Source organism: Zonotrichia leucophrys, chromosome Z (assembly GCF_028769735.1).
Source record: "Zonotrichia leucophrys gambelii isolate GWCS_2022_RI chromosome Z, RI_Zleu_2.0, whole genome shotgun sequence".
In the NCBI taxonomy this organism is placed as follows: Eukaryota; Metazoa; Chordata; class Aves; order Passeriformes; family Passerellidae; genus Zonotrichia; species Zonotrichia leucophrys.
In genome coordinates, this window is record NC_088200.1 from 31271256 (window position 1) to 31291305 (window position 20050).

The following is a 20050-nucleotide window of genomic DNA, read 5'->3' on the forward strand; positions in this document are numbered from 1 at the left end:
AATTACTGGGCCTGACACTGCAAAGTAGTTCCTTGGTCCAATGCAAGGAAGTCGGAAATGCAGTTAAAAGGGAGAAAGCCCAAGAAGATAAAAAGGGGAGTTGTTCATGTAGGATGCTTATCCACAAGAAGGTAGTGCCTTAATGCTCCCTTTTAAACTACCAGCCCATTTCACTTTCTGTATATTTGTATTCCTCCACATGCTGGTAGACCAAACAATGGCATTTTGCATCTGAAAACTCCTAGACCAGCCTATGCTGTTTTTGGTGAAGAATGTCTGACCAAAAGAACACGAAGTTTTGAGGAACTTTTTTTAAAAATCACTTAGTCACAATTATTTGCACTAAAAAGAGAGGATAAATGAAGAAAGATGTTTAATATCCAATATTTCAATAAAATTCTTTTATTCTGGTATTTGGAAAAGATAATACTTTTAAAATAGTATTTGCAAAGACTTGTGAGGATAATATACTGCTTTTACTTTGAGTATTCATAAATTTTGCAACTCAAATCTAAATAAGGTCACAACAAACCCAGCGAGACACTAAATCTAGAGTTCCCTCTGAGACAAAGACTTTATCCTTTTGACTTTATGCAAATGCTAAATCTGAAGAAAGGTGAAACACTCTTATTCCTCTAGTCTTCTAAGACCTCAATATTCTGAATCATCTAAATGACTGCAACACATTTAATTTTAAGAAGTTTCTTGCATATTATCATTTTACTTATAACAGTGATGCTTTTGTCCCTAGTGACTTAGTAGTGAGCTAAACTGCCCCAACAGATATCTCAACACAAGGCTCCTTATAAGGAAGAAATAATTCATTCCCAGGATCTATTCTCAATAAATGTAAACTGAATGTGCTCAGTCCTTAAGGAAACACAGAGCAGCATTAATTCACACAACTCTGGGACTATGGTACAAACAATGCCTTCCCCTTCAGTCCATCTGAGAATGACTTCATACATTAAGTATTGAGCCACAGAAACGCAGAGGACACAGAAATTAATGTCAAGAGGATTTAGCACAGTTGTAGATGTTTGTTTCTTTTAACTGTTCTAGAAAACGGGCAAAGTATGCTTAGTATTTTAAGTAAATTTTCCTAAATGCTTTTAGATTCTAGTCTGAGTACAGTTTTAGAATCAACAAGGAATTTAATCAAAATAAAAAGCTGCACTTTGAAAGGGCTCATTTGGTACTGCCAGTTTATTTCCACTTCAACAGAGAAACTCTAAAGAGCTGGCAATATTTATCCCAGAGTATTTGATTTAAAAGGCTAGAAAAAGGCAAAAGTTCTTTTTTTAGGCTTTGAATTAAAAATAGTCTGTAAACATAATGAAAGAAACTGTTTTATGAAAACATTGTAAAACTGAAGACAGTGACCAATTACACTATTTTCTTCACTAACCAACCTTAAGATGGTAATTTCATCAACACCCATCACTTCTGTCTGCTTTTCCTGCATTTGAATTCCCAGTTTCACTACACTGCTAAGTTCAGTGATATTCACTACTTTTACGTACAACACTGTTTCTCAAGCTTTCACACAATATTAGAATACATTTGTTATCTCCAAAATCTGTAGCCTTCTTCCAAGAAATGAAACCCCTTGTTATCTAAAAAGGCACATAGAAACAGGTTTAAAAACATTTGGTTCAGCATTGTAAATCCAGTTGTTTCAGTAGACCTATCATTCTTTCTTGTTTGGATTATTTTAGTCCTCAATTTTTCTTGCTTTTTTTCCCTTATAGCTTTAGCTCCAAGAACTCTCCAGCCTCCATTCCCAAGTCTCCTTCTCTGTCTTTGACCCCCTACCCTCTGAGAGTTCAGAAATATTTTATGCAGCACATGAATCCAGACCCTTGTTCAGCTTCAATGCAGGAATGCCAAGTCTCATCTTTCCTGATAAGATTTAACCACTGGGGTGACTTATGTTGGGTAGCATTATGTCGCCTGCCATCATTTTTCTACATTTAGACCTTGGTGTGTTTCACACAAAGACAACTGTGCAGCTGTATGTGACCTTCCTTTTAGATTAGCGCAACTGGTGGAATGCTCAAGCCTTTTATACTTTACTATAATGAGCAAAACTGGCTGCAACTGGCCTAATGCTCTGAAAAGATTATTAGGAAGGAATTTTACTGCGTGGTGGCCAAGGGTGCTTTTCCAAGCAGCTCACAGAATAGCCTTTATTACATGCAGGAAGTTAGCCAAGTTAAGCTTGCTGTTTTGCAGCCATTCCTCCCTCTCTGTGTAGCTTAGGAATAGAAACTTCCCAAAACGGTGAGATGGAAACAGAGGCAAGAAATGCTCAGCTCAGTAAGGTCATCCCTCGAGAACATCCACTGAAAGAAAAACCAACTATCAATTAAAATAGCTTAGATATGGCTTTTACACTTCCTAATTTATTCTCTGGAGTTAACACATCTTCCCACTTGGTTTCAGAAAGCGGAGGGAACTTAGGGCAAATCTGGGAGGACAAAAGTTCAGCCTCAGATGAAAATTTGCAAGTTGTCCAAGTGCTACGCTGGTGCAGCTGGAGCCTAAAGTGGTGCATATTTGGTGCCTCTGGTGGCATGACAAGAGCAAAGATGCCTCTTGCTTCCTTGTCTTCTCCCTAGCCCAGAACCTAATAAGATTCACCAGCATTCTGTGTATCTGTTAATACACACAGACTCAACAGGAAGTAGATACTCTTGAGGAGGGGAGACAGATGAAAGAGGTGGATCCATGAGCTCTTCTGCTTGTTTTCTGGGATTTCTTTAATGAATTTAAAAATTTCTGCCCAGATCTGTAAAGACAGAAAAAAGACTAAGTTGAGGTAACTGACACACAGGTTAACTTATTATGGATGATTTGTTGTTCATTGCCACTCTTCTCACTCTTTTTGGTTTTTATTGTAAAGTTGCTCAACTATGATGTGAAGAATTCTTCCTGTGGCATGAGTGTTATATTTATTGCAGCAGGTGGCTAAGACCTGGTAAAGAACAGCCATGCCCAATTTGGAAGAGTATCTTTACTGACTTGCTAGATGCTTAATTAAAGCAGAAATAGTGGTAGAACAGAGAAGAAAAATTGCTTTGACATTTGAACAATCATTACTCATGAATAAGCGATGGAGTTAAAAATAATTTTCCTCTCCTCTCACACACATGCAATCATAAAGTTCTTTTCTTTTTCTTTTTCCTACATATTGATAGTAAAAGAAAGTACTCCATGCTCATCTCTGGTCTGCAGTATTCAGGCTCCCTAACACTTCCAAAATTCTGTTGGGAGTTAAGTTTATAAATCCAGCAGAACATTTATAAAACATGCCTAAATCTAAAAACAAGATCGTTAATATTCCAGCAAGCTATCTATGAATTTATGAAACTGGCATCTCAAGAGTAACTATTTTGTGAAGTCCATAGCCAGAAACACAAGCATCAGTTTAAACAAATTTCCTCCATAAAGGTAGGTTTCATTATCCCAAAGAAAAAAACCCCAAGCTTATAGTACATATAAAAAAAAAAAAAGAAACCCCAAAAAACCCCCAAAAAAACCAAACCAAAAAAACCACCAACCTAACCATGCAGAAAATAATTCTGCAGTTTAAGCTATTTGGTTAAAAAGCGTCCATCATTTTCTTAGTATCAGCAACGGGCAGCAGAAAAACAAAAAATAAAAAATAAAACAAAACCAGAAAAACAAACAAACACACACACAAAAGCAAAAAACCAACCCTAACCCTCGCCCCCACCAAAAGCACAGGTCTATACCTAAATGTAAAAAAATTCTTGACGTGTGAAATTTCCAAGTACTGCTACTGTTCAGAAGTTTAAAAGCATACACTACCCCCCCTTCTCCAATACGTGCAAATTCTAAACCATCACAGGTTTCTGCCAATCTTTCTTTAAAAATCAGTTAGCGAGTCAGATAAGTTTAATTCAATTTCCCGTCCACTTTTAATGGAAAATGCAGTTTCTGCAAAGCTTTCCAATCGCTTGAATACAAAATAAGCTCCTGTTACAGTCGGAGGTGGAGGCGGGGGGCGGAGGGATTGGCACGAACAAAAAGGAGACGACAGTTTCGAGCCAAGGCGATGTTGTTTGCACCTCTTAAGATTTTATGCCGGGCACGCTTGACATTCCTCCGCCGCATTCCCTGACGGAACCGCCTCCCCGCTGGGGGCGCCTTGCGCTGCATCATGGAAAATGTAGTCTGTCTGGGAAAACCGGAGGGAAGCCGCTCCAATTACGGCTTCTGCGGGGCACGGCATGCGAGCAAAGGGCTGCTCGCCGGCCCAGTGAGTGTTTTCAACTACGAGCCGCCCAAAAATGCCTCTTACAAGCTACAGTTCCGAAATATTTCATTAATTACAAAAATTGGTTTTAAATTCGGTTAATAAAAAATGGCGACTGCTCTACCACGAAGCATCAAAGCGTAATCCCATTTCCGAGATAAAGTCCCGAAATACCAACATAATATTTATATTAAAATTTAATTAGTGTAACAGAAGTCAGCCGAGGTTGCTCTGCGATGACACGCAGCCCATAGCCTCTCAGCGCAGAAGGGCGCTGTGCGCTGCGCTCGCTCGATCCCGGCCGGGCGGCACTTCCATGCGGCCGGCGTGCCGGGAGCAGCGGCGGGAGCAGCGCCCCGCGCCGCGGGCAGCCACGGCGACACGCAGCACCTCGGGACCCTCAGCATATGGATGCCTCCATCTATCCATCTATCTATCAATCCATCCATCTCTGAGGCGCCGGCACGAGCCCGAACGGCGCGGTTTTTAAAGATCACCGAAAAGACCCTGACCCTCCGCTGTGTCACGACCCACCTGGGTAAACACGGTGCCTTCATCGCCTCCAAGTGACTCACTGCGGGTCCTTGCCGCCCTGGCCTGTGTCTCGGCTCTCCCGGAGCAATTCCAAGCCCTGACATCTGCAGAGCCAACCGGGTGCTGGCACCGGGATGACGACCTTTACCGTACTACCGCTAGTAGAAGGAAAATGAAACTCCCCACAAAACTCAATACCAACACATCCTGGAGCGCGCCTCACTCGTGTAGCTCAAGAGCTTGTTATAGGCATGCACCTAGGCTCCTGATCCAGGGGCGGACAGAAAGGCCTTCGCCTGCTGCGGCCCCGCCTCTGAAGCGGGAGCGCAGGTCTCCCACCGCGGCGCGTACCGCGCTTCCCGTCCGCGAGGCGCGGCGCGGCTCGTCCCGCCCCTCCGGCTTTCCCGGCAGAGGTGACCGGGTTCAGGCCGCGGCGGCGGCCCCGCCCCCGCATTCCATTCCCTATATGGCGGCAGAGCTGGGGGCGCCGCCGGCCACGCCCTCCTTTCCCACCACGCGCGCGAGGGCGCGCCCGGGCTTGCGCGCGTGACATCAACGGGAGAAGAGGCTGGGAAAGCGGAGGTGGGAGAGCGCGCACCACCCCTTCGCCCTTCCCTCTCCCCCGCCGTTCTATTTACGTTGTGACGCCGATTTGCATAAGACCCCGCCCCCCACAGCCGGCGAGCCCAGGCGGCCCCGCCCTCTTCGCCACATAAGGGCAGAGGGGGCGTGTCCTCGGGGGCTCGCGGGCCCTCGCTGCCTTCCTGGAGCCGTTTATAGGGTACAGCCACTTCCGCTGTCGGCTTAGAAGCGGCGCGATCATGGCGGAGCGCGGTCAGCTCCCCCACCCCGCCAAGCGCCTCTGCTGCAGACCCGGCTATGGCTCGGGCTGCAGGCCGGGGCAGCGGGCGGGCGGCTCCGGGCCCGGCGGCGGCGCCCTCTGCGCCGGACCCTCATCCGCAGCTGCCGCCGCCGCCCTGGGGCTGCTGCCGCTCGGCAAGACCCAGAGCCCCGAGTCCCTGCTGGACATTGCAGCTCGCAAGGTGGCGGAGAAGTGGCCCTTCCAGCGGGTGGAGGAGCGGTTCGAACGGATCCCGGAGCCGGTGCAGCGCAGGATCGTCTACTGGTCCTTCCCCCGCAGCGAGAGGGAGATCTGTATGTACTCCTCGTTCAACACCGGCGCCGAGGATCCCGCCGCCGGTCCTGGAGGCGCCGCTGCGCCTGGCGGGGCCATGGACGTCGCCGCCGCTGCCGCCGATGAGAACCGGCTGCCCTTCCGCAGGGGCATCGCTCTGCTCGACGGCGGCTGCGTCGATAACGTCCTGCAAGTCGGTGAGTCACCGGCCGGTTCCGCTCCCAGGCCAGGCCTCTGCCGCTCGGGGCCGCGGGTCTCCCCTGCGTGTCACCCACTTGCCGTCCCTCTCTCTCCGCTCCAGCTCACCGCCTGCGGCCCGGCCCGTGCGAGCCCTTCACTCCCCGGCTGTACCGTGGGCCGGGCAACTTCCTCCGCCGGTCTCCTCCCCTTCGTGCCCGGGACGCGCAGTGGCTCCCTGCCTCCGTGACACGGACACGGCTCCCGCCTGTCCCTTTAACTCGCAGCCCCACACCGCGCCGTGTCCGCTCCCGGTAATCCAGCCTGTGTAATCCCGTTTGGCTCTGCCCTCCTACCAGCGTCCACCCCCGGTAATCCGGGTCATCGCTTTTCCTCGAGCCACAATAGCGAGGAGATGCCGCCCCCCTCCATCCCGAGGGGGACCGCCGGTGGAAATGAATCAGCAGAAGGGCGGCCGGCGGGGAAGGGGGGGGCGGGATGCGCCGCCGTCCAGAATAAAGACATAAAAGCGGTGCGAGACCCCGGCAGCGGGAGTGCGGGGGGGATCCGCGAACAAAGGCATTTCTAGGGCAGCGGCGACGAGCCGGAGGGTGGGGGCGCGATTCGCCCCGCCGGGGGTGGTATGCCAGGGGTGTTGCTTTAGGATGAACGGCTTCGTGACAAGGGGGGGGGAAACGAAGCTCTTCCTCCTACTGAAACAATACCCCCCTCCTGTTCGTCACCCCCGGCCCAGCCGCCTGCCGCTGTTCTTCACCCGCTGCGGGCTCCCTTGGTTAACTCCTCCCTGCCAGTGTTTAAAGGGCTGCAGAGGTGGGTATTCCCCCACTTTTGTGGGGGCTATCTGCCGGGGGCGGCTCCTCTTTCATTCAAGGACTGGAAGGGGAGCCGCCCCCGGCAGATAGTCCCCTCCGCCGGTGGTGATGCTCTTTGTGCGACCCGGCCACTTTGTTCTCATTTTCATGTTTATTTGCGTCTTTTTTTTTCTTTCATTTTTTTTTTTCTTTTTGTTTCCCCCCCTCTCAGTTTTCTGTCTTTCCCCTTCTCCTCCCCTTAAAAGGGGAAGACAGACAAAAGAGGCTGCTGCTCGCCTTTTGTTGACGGCGGCGGCTCAGTGTGTGTGTTTGTGTGTGTGTGTGGGGCGCCGGGATTCCCTCCTTCTCACTTCCCCAAAACCTTGGTGCTGCCTGCTGCTGGTTTGACTTGGCGGGCACCTTGCAAATGTGCTATCAGGTTTTTTTTTCCGAAGGGAAGATGTGACCCTGCTCTTAGGCTCACTGCTCCTCTCTTTTGCCTAGGGAGACTTTCTTTTGTTTTGTAATTTATTTTTTTTAAATCAAGTTGATTTAAAATTTAATCTTTTGACTTTCTCTTTCTGAGGGGTCTGAGGTGCATTTGTGGTTTCTCAAAACTGGCAGAACCAGAAGTAGGGCTTTTTTAGTTTGGTTGGCAGTGCTGAGATTTTTTTCCCCTTTTGCTTGCACTTGATTCTGTTTGCAAGCGATTAGGAATGACAGGAGTGCACGTAGGGAGGGTTTCTTGGCTGATTGCATTTAAGCCAGGAATTCACTGTGAAAATAAAGCCAAGGGGCAATAAATAAAAAATGCAATCTTCTCTAGGAGGCAGACACCCAGCGAGGACTTTGCTTTGCTTGCTTTCAGCAGTGGAATAGGCCTCAGTGAGTAGTTGTGAAGGAAAAAAGTAACTTTTTGTGTGTCTTCAAAGGGGAAGGCATTGAGTAATGTTGGCAAGGGTCAGTATGTAGAAAGAACATATGCATGAATACGATTTAAGTGTTGACTACCTTTTCTGGAACCTTTAAATGCATTTCAAACAAATACTGTACCTGTTGCTGAAAATACATTTGCTTTGTTGTATTCCCCCACTCCCAACCTTATGTGAGCCTCCTTTGAAATTCTTGCAAAAGTAGTAGTGGAAACTGGTGAAATTAAAGATGTCAGTTGTTTTGACAGAGGCCTTTGGTGAGGGAGTTGGGGAGGACTTGGGTAGGTCCTGCTGTAGGAGAGTTCTTGTGTAGTTTGGGTAGGTAGCTGTGTCATTAAGACCGGGGTCTTGCTGACAAGATATTCCTTCCTTCACTTCCTAGTGAAGCAGAAAGGTGCAGCTGTTAAAAGCAATTCCGCTCTAGAGTGAATTATGTTGGGCAGAGAATGGAATTGGTTCCATATAATACAGCTGAATATGTAGCATTGATGAAAACTTAGAATTAAGTTTATGTAAGTCTATGTTTAGTGACCATATAAATGTGAACTTTTGTTCTTTGCAGAGTAATGGAAACTCTGTAAATGTTTATTGTTGAACTATGGAAAAGTGCAGTTATTGGACAAAATACATTTTATTACAAATCAGTTCTAACAGCCTTACTTGTAACCTGAAGTATTACTGTAAACAGGGAATAGGGGACTTGATTTGAGAGACGCATAAATTTTGGTTCAGTGGTAGTTAAATGGCACCATTTGCTTCTGAATTTTACATTTTAAGTTTTTCAGTATAGCCGTGAATAAACATTCTTACTATTTTATCATGGTAAATAATCTTAAGCAGGAAGATTTCCCAAACCTTATATCAAAAGTTTGCTAAAAATCTTCATGTGATCCTCCTTCACACCCACCAACTTAGTCTCTTGTGTGTTGTCTTGTTATAAAGAAAATCCTAAATAAAATGAAGATGGTCTAGTGATACACAAATGTACACACACCTACAAATGTAGATGATATTAGTGATACACACAAATAACCTTCTTGGTAATCAGGCAGTAAGGTTGTTTGCTAGCCTATTTTGTAGTTTATTGGTACTGTCCTAGCATAATAATTAGCATCACTTAATTTTGAAAGGCTTTTCTCCAAAGAGGATGGCTTCAGAATTCAATTTGCATCTAACTTATTGATGTATTTATATCTTTTTGATATATTTCAACTGGACATGAAAGTTTTTCTTCCTTAGTATATTTCAAAAGAGCCAGAAAGTGCAAGTTCCTGAAGCAAGCCTTCCCAACTGCATAAAGCAACTCTTTTACCCTGCCTATGTTTAACTCACTTAAAACCAAGTATTTTTAGTAAAAATTAAAGTCTAAATAAGAAAGCACTTTGTGGGCAAATACAACAATCTGGAAGGAAAATTAGAAATTGACTGTTTCATTTGGCCAAATTTTGAAAATGCCAGGAGCAAGCAGACAGTTTTAGATGGTGAGGTGTATATTTGGTTTCTGAGGTTAGTCCTGAATTAGTACACAGTACTGTATTGTCATCAGAGCTGTGGCTGTCAAGGTTAGAAGAGGTGTGATCCCTCAACAGCACAGCTGACCTGGTGAGAGCCCTTAATGCAGCTATTCTAGGAGAAGAAATAAACCCCTGTGCCTCAGCTGGTATGACTCATGCTTGGGGAAAGACAGAGGTTGCCTTGGCTGTAGTGCTGTAAAACTCAGCTTCACTGCTGCGGCCACATTAGAAGTACTTGAAAATTTTTTGATTTGTCATACAAGTACTCTTACAGTATCCCTGTCTGTTGGTAATTTGAGGTAGGTTTGTCTTTGTTGCATAGACCCTGCTTGCTCACACAGGCCTTTCTTAAAGGAGTTAGAGCCCTTTCCATGGTAGCATAAGGCTCTGTGACTGTGGTAAGTCATGCTGTTAGGTATGAATGGCAAGGGAGTGAGATGGAGGGAGGGGACTCCTAGGGAAGGAAAATACAAAGAATTCATTGACTGGCAGTTGCCACAGCTCTAGAATATGATGTTGATGTTATAAGATAGAAGGCTGCCTTGTTTGTGGAAGGAGGGTCAGCTGAAGAGCATCATTAGCTTGGAGCTGCAGGATCATGTTTTGGAAGCTCCTCAGGGATACCTGGTTGGGGGATGTAACCAAAATGCTTCTTGGAGAAAAGCAAAGTAAAATTTCTCCTTTCTTAAATTGTGGTTGAAGGTCACTGATGTTTCTTTAATTTGTTCTTAAGTTAAAGACTGGAGATTGGTTTGCTTTCAAAACCAGGAGAAGCCTTTTTTTTCACCAGGAGCAAGAGAAGGTTTTAGAAGACCAAATTGGTGGCTGCATGTAATTCTGGTGGAATCTGTATTGTAGTCAGCAGATTTCAGATCCTTTTTGTGGACAATGACTTGATATAAATTTTGGTTCTTCCTAGCCATCTTTACTGAAAAAAACACCCAACCCCAAAACTTTCTGAAATGGCAGAGCAAGTAAAACTAAGGTAATGTCTCTTCTTTTGGGACTCAGCTGTTTGAGTGCAGTGGTATAACATGAAACACTGTTTTTTTTCTTGTGATAGAACCATACCAAATATTTTGTTTGCAAAGGTGACACAAATGTTGTACTGTGCTGTGAGTCGAACTGCGACTTTTAACAGATACTGTGATCCTCACTGGTGTGTGCAATATATATATAGTTGTTGATGAAACCTGTAGGACAGATGTATTTAGTAAAAGGATTTACTTAATGAGAGTAATACCGAGTTATGTGACAAACCTATGAATTGTCATTAGCAGCAGTGAAGGCACTGTGTTTAGTATTAACTTTTTGGTCTGTGATACCAAATTGTTCTGGTATGTGTAGTGAACTTTTTCCAAGGGGAAAAGGTTGTGTTAAATTCTGTCTATTTGAAGAGGAGGCTTTTGTGTGCTGACATGCTGAAGGAGCAATCGTGTTCAACTTAGGGGGTTTGGTTAGGAATATATGAGTAAAACAAGAAATCCAGAATTTGTTAATACAATATTGTGGTATGGGCGTAAACAAATGGTGTCTGACTTTTTGCTTTTTTTTGACTTAGTTCCAAGCCTAGAGAGTCTTGTGAAAATGCCTTCATCAATTCCAGTTTCAGTTTGCTCTAAGAAATAACTACTTATGTTTCTAAGTTCCAGAACAGAAACTAGTAAGCTAAGTTTTAAATGGTTCTTCCTGAAAGGGAGACATCTAATGAATTCTAGTATCCTTGTAGGATTTGGAATGCAGTGCATTAATTGGTGAATATGCAAGCTATTTTCTGTGTGTGTGCTCTAATACAGTATCCTTGACCTTGAATAATTTCTTTGAATACCCTGAAAAAAAAGATAGAGCTAAAGAAGCAAAATAAAGAGCTGTCTTTCAAGACCAGATGGCTAAAGGTGGAAAAGCTTTGTAAATCAGCTCCTGCATTTAATTCAGGCTTTCTAAAAAAATCTTTCCTTGATTTCAAGAGAGTGTAAGTATTTTAAGGTGATTTCAAGATACAAAAATAAATCTTGTATATATTATCTTCCTGTGTAATTGTGAATAGTAGGATACATGTAATTGGGCAATATCAGTAGTACTATAGAATTCATTTATTTTTTAAGGAAAGTAATTGCTCATCACTTGCCATCACAAGTTTTAAATGGAGAAATCTTCTTTTATAGAGGAGTGTTGTATTTGGTTCATGTAACAAAATTTTTCATTGTGTGTTTTAAGTCAGTGTTCATGTTTCTTATGTTCTCTTTTCCCCGTAATTTCAAGGCTTTCCTCACTTCCAAAAAAACAATTTTCATTTTCAAAGCTGGCATTCCTTTTAGGAGGTGATTCCATCTTTGTGTATGATCTGATCCTTTGGTGTGTAGCAATGTTTGAATTTGAGCCACTTGTCATGCCAGCAGTTGATGCCTGCATTTACTCTCTGGCCCTGTGTGCTAACTTTCAGAAGTGAACTATTAATTAAATGCAAAATCTGTGTGTGACAGAGGGCTATTTAAAAGTCAGCATCAGACAAACTGATTTCCTTAAAAATAATTTCCTGGGTGCTGCTTTTTGCTGTATCATTTCCTTTTATGAATGAACCTGTAAAAATCAAGTCATTACTTAAGACTCTGGTCAAGTTCTAATTAAAAAAATTCAAGCAAAAAAAATGTAGTAAGCTGTCAGGTGCAGTTCTTACTGTTGAAGGATGAACTGTAGTAGATGGCATGCTCTTAGATATGTCTGCATGAGTTCAATTTAAGTGTCACCTGCTGTCTAAGTAATCTAGTGATGTCAAGATAATGTGTCAAGTTTTGTAGTAGTGTAAATATGCGTGCAAAGTTTAGGAAAGCTGCTGACATTCCTTACCTTGCTTTCTCTTTTGCTTATGTTCTTGAGGGGTAAGGGAGGAGAATTTACTGCATCTTTAAAAAACCCAAAAGCCAAGTCAAAGAAGGACCACACTATTTTAACTGACAAAACGTATCCTAATTTATGAATATGCTGTCTATGATGTGAACTAATTTGAAATCCTAAGAAGCTTTCATGTGCAGCAAGGATACAGATTTAATGTGAATTCTGGTTGCCTGGAATGCAGTCAGCCTGACAGCACGTGAACACTTGAGTGCTGTCCAACAACTGCACTTGTTCTGAGAGATCGGTCTTCTTGAACTTCCAGTTTTTGCTGTTGGTTTACTGTGCAAGACGATGTACGTAAGAATTCTCAGCTGGGTATATGTACAGCCCTTGACGTGGTTTCATAACCTTCTGTGACCTGGATCATTGGCAGTGTTGTCTGGTGCTGTACACTGGTTTGCATTCTCCTTCCAGCTACGTGCCAATTACCATGATTTATGTGATGGCCTTGCGGCACATTACCCTGCTGTCCTCTGAAGCAGCAACATGCATCCAGTCTTTGTTGCCTTGGCTGTGCTGTGGAGGGCCAGGAAGTCTGGAAAAGCTGAGATATAAATCACTGTCTTAAAATAGATGTTTTCTGACTGAATTCTGCAAATGTGCAAACAGACTGGAGGAGCCTACTAATAGTAACTACAGTGTAGAGAATTCCTTTATGGTTAAGTCAGAACTGATAAAAGGCCTGCTGTAAGAGCTGAGTGGGCATACAAAAGACTTTTTCTGATGTGACACAATTCAGTATAGACTAAAGAGTCTCCTGATGTGGAATTTATACCAACGCCACCTCTGAAAAGTGAAAACCAAATATTCAAAGAGGGCAGACTTCAGCAGTGTTTAAAATATATTTTAAAGTTGTGATGCACATCATTACATGCTTTAAAAAAAAGTGTAATTTTTTATTTGTGGCTTTCAGGGTTTTATTTATTTTTTACTGTAAGTGTCCATTCCTCTTTGCAAGTGAGTGTATTTGACAGTCTAAATATGTAGAAGTTTTGCTTTGGAAATGCAAGGGCAATGGCTGAGAAAGTCTGATGCTAATTGGAAGGATGCAGTAAAACCTGTCAATAAGTTTAAATCTGCACTAGTAGATCTAACTGATCAGATAAATAGGAAGCTTATGTACTGAATTAATGTTCTAAAAATTCAAGTGATTTACCTTTCATTGTAGTTTATTTAACAATCCATCTCTTTACATAAATCATCTTTCATAGGTAATTGTCAGAGCTTTAATGCATTTTGGCATCATTAGAACAGTAATGGGGGAAATGGCATAAGAGGTAAGATATTTCACAGATGCACATGTTAATAGATATTTTTGTGTCTTTTTTACTTTATTTTTTCACAAAAGTTAATTGCATTCAATAGTTGATTATTTTAAAGGCCTGAAAAATCAGCTGTTGCTTAGCTGTAGGACTTCTGAGAAATGAGACACTTTGTATGTGTGCCAAATTTAGCTGCTAACTGGTTACTGACAGCCGACAGTAATGCACTGACAGTGCAGGAACTATGCAGGAATTGTGCAGCTGACTACAATTTTTAATTTACACTGACTAATGAAATGAAAAACATTAAACCATCAAGGCACTTAAAATGGATAAATGTTACAGAATGTTACAAATGTACAGCCTGTAACAGAGTAGAGGATGAAGTTTGCATGAATTCTAAGTATTTAAGTGTTTGTAAGCTTGTGTTAAAAGCTTGGCTTTGGGTTAAAGGCTGCAGCAGTGGCTCTCAGATTTGTTTCTGTATGTTTAGAGTTTGACTCTTCCTTTTGTGCTAGTGGCCTGCCTTCTTTCTGCATAGCAATGTTCAACTATGTGTGCAAGGCAGCGCAAACTTTTTAAACTCACACACTTCAGCTTCTAGCTTGCCCTTGTCAAAAGTGGCTCCTGAGCTTTATTATTAGTTCTTAATTTCTGCATTCAACTTTGATATTTTGACTAGGCTGAAGTGCATGGAGCACAGATCCATATTCAGTGATTAATGATGGGATTGATATGTTTGTCAGTAGTATAAATATATACAGGTAGTGTGATCTTCAGGGTTTGATGGTTGGTCCTTTCTTTGACTTATGTGCAGCTGTGGCTGTGAAAGGATAGCAGATAAAATCTGTGTTAAGAATTCATTAACATGTACACTTACAGATAATCTTGGGATCTTCTGGAAAATGTGAGGAAATCAGTTTAATGGAGAACTGTATTGTAAGTTGTTGGTTGCTTCCAAAGCAGCTGCATCAGATTGTGCTTCAGCTATTGGTGGAATACAATGCAGTGTTTTGGGAGGGTGGAAGGTAGTCTTATAAAACACTCATTTGCATATGTACAAAGCTGGATTTAGTGATCATGCTTACTGGATTAAACATGGCTTGATCTTCTTTAGGACAATTCTGCAGAGTCTACTGATTTTAAAAGTTCAAGAACAGAGAAAAGTCAGTAGTCTAAATGAATTGTTGAATATATTAGCTCAAGAAAAAGAAAAAAAAAACAGAACACATTTATTCTGAAATACTGTTATTACCAGTGACAACTGGCTGTGCTGCTGCTGTGGTACATGCAAAATGAGTCTCAGTTCTTCCATTGGTTTAGATCGTAAACTGAGACCTTGCAAACTGTCTACAGTTAGTGTATTGGGGACAAAATATCAAGTACATTATGTTCTGTTTCTGGGTTTAGTGTAGCTATATTATACAGAAGCCCAAAACTTCAATTTTACTTCCTCCACAGCAGGGGGTTGAGGATGACATAAAATGCATGGCTGTTTTTTATCTTTTTGTTATTGCAAGCCGTGATATGTGAGTGCACCATCATGCAGCTTTCCTTGTCAAATATGAATATGTATGAATTAATAGAGATGACTTCAGCTCAATGTGCTAATGCACGAATGGTAGGCAATGACTAGGACTGGGACATGATGTAACACATGCTCTGTATGTCTGATGGGATCAGGAAGCTGAGAAAAAAATTTAGTCCTGTGTATAAATTTTAGAAGCAGCATACCACTTAGTTTTACTGACAGTTTGGGTGATCAGTTTTTAAACTGTCATGTATCCTGGCAGTAGTTTACAGATTTGATTTCTAGGTAATTTTGTACATGATAAATGTAAATGACTGTTTGGTAGCAGGGAGCAAAGATGTGTTTAGGAGTAAACAAGAGTTTGCTTTATTAAATAATACATGCTTGAGGAGGAGAAAGGTGATAAAATGCTGAGTAAAATGCTTCATAGATGAGAGGCCAAGAAGAGAAGTGGGGAAGTGGTACTTAATGAGATAATACAGAGGTCAAAGACCTCACTAGATATCTGATGAGGTATATTTAGGGAGGATCTAGTCTAACTAACTCTTCCCTCTATGTGATCTACTTTTAATGGGTGTTAGCAAATGCATGGAATCTGATAGACTTTTTCCTACAAAATGAAACGCAGCTTTCAAGATGGAAAATGGGTTAGCAGACAGTAACTTAGCTGTTTTGTAGCTTTTGAAATTGTAAAACAGTTTTAAGTTATTAAGTGGGTGTCCTCTCACTCTTTTCAACATTTTGTTCCAGTTTCAGTTTTATAAACAAGATGTATTGGGTGCACAAAGGTAATGCTCTGGTTTTTCAGATAATGGTGGCTTTGTGTTTGAAGGGTGTTTGTCAGATTTTACTTTAGCAGAAGCTGTTTCTGTTCAGTAACGATGGAAGGAAGCTTGGCCAGTGGTGTAACAAACCCATTGACTCTGTCTTGTACAACTGTTTCAAAGAGATTTTTTCATAGCATTGATTATTTCATTCACTATAAGCTGTTTCGAAATTGTAGCTTAATTCTCTGGAATAGACATTAAATGGCTTAGTTTTAAAACACTGTATATTGCAAAAAGAGACTAGTTTTCTTATTTTGGTCCCCTGCCCCCTGTAATGAGTATTTATGGTACCCAGGTTGTGAAAGTCAGATTTTATTTTTTTTTTACCCCAGAACCTATATATTGTCCTGACCTGGGAAAGGGAGTGCAGACAAGAATCTGATGAAGAGTGATACACAGTTCATTGGACAGTTCTTCAGACAAAAATAGGAAAGGGAAAGAGGAAGACAACTGTCAGAGTTGCTGCAGTGGTGATGAGAAAGACTAGAGAAGTTTTTCCGGCTGATAAGAGGCCATATGGAATGCAAACTTAAAATTGGTAGTATAAGATAAGTGGTAAAGACTAAAAACATAGGATGGATCTGAGTATTGTAATCTCAGTACCAAAGAGATCCAAAGTCTTGTACTTAAAAGAAAGGACTTGTGTCTGCTGAGCAGGACAAAGAAGGGTGCTGCTGTTGTCAGGAAGCTGAATATTCCTAGTATGTAGAATATGCTTAAGGGAGCAAGATGTCAGTAAGATCAAAGCTGCTCCTTCCTGATACTCAAGGTGTGAAATGATAGCTAGTGAAATGTTAGAATGGATGAGTGGAAAGATGTGATTCATGGGTATGTGCTTCAGTGAATCCTGTCTGTTATGAGGTCCATCTTCCCCTCCCTCACTGAATAACAAAAGGAAGTTAAGAAGTAGAGATCAGATGTTGAGAAACATCTGAAAGGCGGAAGCAGAGGAAGATGACTGAGCAATGAAACACTAAGCTGTGAAAGGAAGTAAAAGGAGAAGCACAAAAATCTGTAAAAGTTGAAATTTCTGGGAGGGCAGTCAAGTTTTGTGGAAGTGCTGAAAGGTTCAGGAACCCTGAATCCAGAAGACATTCCCACTGGGGACTATGGTGAGAGCCATCCCAGTGTGATGCACTGCATTGCAGTATGGCCCCAATGGCGGAACCACATTCCAGGCAAGGGCCTTGGTGTACTCAGTGACTTCTTGTGGGAGCCAAGAGGGTGGTGTGGGACAATATGGTGTGATATAATGAAAGCACCTCAGGCAAAAGTTAATGGATGACTGAGGTGGGAGAATCAGCAGCATTAGAGTGTAAGAAGTGTCTGTATATTAGCCTGGCATACATGTAGCTTGATTGGTAGGCGTGAGGGGTTTTGTACAGCTATGTTTTGTTCCAGGAGCCCAGGAGGTGTAAGCATGTCGTGCAGCCTTGGTGAGACAGTAAGTGTCCTGAACCTGGGGATTGGGCTGTGTGGTGTTTGTAGATGACCAAGTTGAGAGCAGATCCATTTGTATTGTAGTTGATGCTGGTTTGAGTTTTCAGAAGCATAGTGGGGATGCGATATTTGTACAGTGGGCTGGAGGTGGGACTGCTGCAGAAGGAGCCTGCAATTTAATCTTCCATCAGTAGTTGGGTACAAATAATGCGAGTCAGCAGCAGCATGTTCAATGCAGTCTTGTTTTCTGTAGAGCACGCTGCCCTCACACCATGCTCTTTGCATTGACCAGCTCCTTTTGGACAGGTAAAAGCAACTTTGGTCAGCTGCTTTCTGTCAGGAGTGGGTATATTTGCAAGCAAGGCGCTCTTGCGATGTTTGTGAGCAATATGTACTGTAGATGCCTAACAGTGGTGTCCAGTGTGGTGGTGACAACTTGCAGGCCCTGATGTGGTGCAGCAGCATAGGGCCTCCACTGACTTGAGCAATGCATGTCAGCTATTTGTAGGGTCTTGTACCAGCCTGCAAAACCTGTGTAGATGTTGCGTGCTGAACAAGAGCTATGGTAGATAGTTTCTGGTCTTCTTAAATATGGATTTTAAGTGCAACGGCAGGCCTGATGTCTATCTTTTTCTTAAGGCTGGTAACCTTAGGTTGCCTGACAAAGGTTATAAGTGACGAAGGCCTTAGACTGACAGAAATTGTAACTATATTTTCAGTTATTCCTTTTCTTAGGGAGGGAGCATATTCCTGGTTGACCAAGCCTGCTGCCCTAAAGAATGCTGCTGATACGGAAGCACAGTGTGGCTGTGAGCACAGGAATTCTCCAAGAGCCTGTTCCAGCAGGCTTGCAATCTCTTGTCACTCAGTGAACTCCTCCAAGGACAGACTACAAAACAGGCCTATCAAAATAATTGTTTTCCATGGTGAAATACTTGTCATGAATATTGTAAATGAAAGAACTGACTCATTTGCTGAGCCATGACTCATTTACTTTTCTGTGCCTCATTGTGTAACTCTTAGAACAGAAAAGGCACATTACTGTGCTTATAAACTTGTATTTTGGAAAGCTTTTCTGTGATTGCCATTTGTGAACTTCACCCACTGTGATGACCACTGTGTTATTCACCCTGCAGTTATGTCATTGCTTTAGGCTGGCTTAAATGCAGGCTGCTGTTAAAGGAACACTGCAGTTCTCAAACTTTCAGCTTGTGCTAGGGCTTGTGGAGCTGTATGGTGAGCCAGACGACTGGCCTGCTTATGAATGCAGCTCTTGCTTGGTTTTACCTGATTTATAGACCAACAAAATGCTACTCTTGATGCCAGGGAGAGAAGATTGCACAAGGGGGCACTGAGAAAGTCAGGGCTCCTTTATGTGTCAGTCACACTTAGATTGGTCTAAAGTGGACATGAAGCTGTAATTGCTGCCTGGGGAGAAGGAGGTAGGTGCTGTGTTTGGGAGTTTAGCTGTGGCAAAAGGCAGCCTGTTTGTTTCAGAGCTACCAAGACAGGCCTTTCCTGAGCTCGGGTGCTGTGTTTGACATATATGTGTGAGCCATCTTCCATATCACTTCATCCACAGTAGTCTTTTTTTATTTGATGTTTTTTTTTTTTGGTTGTTTTTTTTTTTTTTTTTTTTTTTTGTGGCATAAAACCTTGGCTAAGTGATGAGTATCCCTCCCACACTCCATCAGTGGTTTAAAAAAAAGCCAGACAAATGTTTACTTTAGGAGTACAGGAAAGGGGAAGGAAATACCTAACAATTTAGTCCAATTGTGCAAATTCATATCTGTCTATATTTGCATAGCTGTTGCAAAAGGTACTTTTTGCTTTCAAAGTTCTTACATTTCTTCTTTTGTAGCAGTGTCGAACTTCTGCATACTTATAACGTAGACTTTTGAAGTAATTTTTCTCCTTACTGTACAGTTGTTTGGTGTCCAAATTGTGTGGTTTGTGTTTATTTTCATCATAGCTGTTGACCTGTTTATTTTCATCGTAGCTGTTGATAAAGTGTTCACAGCTTTTTGTGTGACTAGACCTGCTGAGCCAACATAACTAAGAATGAGAAGTTTCTTTGCTTCTTGAACTTTTCGTCTGTTGCTAGTTGAAGTTGCAGGTTGTGGAAGTGTAGCAGAGACTTTGGGTGTCCGGCACGGTCTTTTTTTTACTGATAGTAATGCTTGAGAAAGAACTGATGGAGCCCAGTGTGGAGATTTCAAGCAGAGTTTGTAGCGCTGGCTTGTAGGTGAGAGAAAGCCTTACTGCTTGTAAAATAAGTACTTTTGGTACAGGTTTTCTGAGTGTCTGAAATAGCTTTGTGGTGTTCCAGTATCATTACTGCTTCCCCAAGTAGAACATTAATTGAGCATAATGGTGCTTTTGTATAACTTCCGTAGCGTGGAAATTAAATGACAGACAGCTGCTTCGATAAGTGAGGTGTGTTTACTGAAATGATCTGTTTTCAGGACTCCAAGTGAATGTGTGGTCTATTCCAGATGGAACTAACTAATGCAGAGCTTTGTTTATCTGTAGCTGGTGGAAGGAAGAAGTGCATCAGAAGTGTGCATCAGCCTTATTGCACACTTCACAGTGCAGATGAGGCCATTTTTAGGGCAGAAATAGATTTCTTTATCATGAAGAGATTTTTTGTGGAACCTGTCTGTCTGGGAGAGGATGCTTTGGCCTTTCAACTGCTTGCATGATGGGAGA

General features: G+C 42.6%; 1 protein-coding gene and 1 long non-coding RNA gene across 3 annotated transcripts in view; one reads left to right on the plus strand and one right to left on the minus strand.

Annotated features, from left to right (window-relative positions):
• Positions 1–379: 379 nt before the first annotated feature.
• LOC135459797 (uncharacterized) lies at positions 380–5405 on the minus strand. Its single transcript, XR_010443101.1, has 2 exons — positions 4817–5405; positions 380–2791 (listed from the first exon to the last, which is right to left on the minus strand). It is a non-coding gene; the product is annotated as an uncharacterized LOC135459797 (long non-coding RNA).
• Positions 5406–5578: 173 nt separating this feature from the next.
• ZSWIM6 (zinc finger SWIM-type containing 6) overlaps positions 5579–20050 on the plus strand; it is a 110493-nt gene continuing 96021 nt past the window's right edge. For both annotated transcript variants that reach the window (XM_064736302.1, XM_064736303.1), the window contains exon 1: positions 5579–6148. In XM_064736302.1, the coding sequence (XP_064592372.1) occupies positions 5638–6148 (511 nt within the window). In that variant the 5' untranslated portion in view covers positions 5579–5637. The remainder of the gene's footprint in view (positions 6149–20050) is intronic.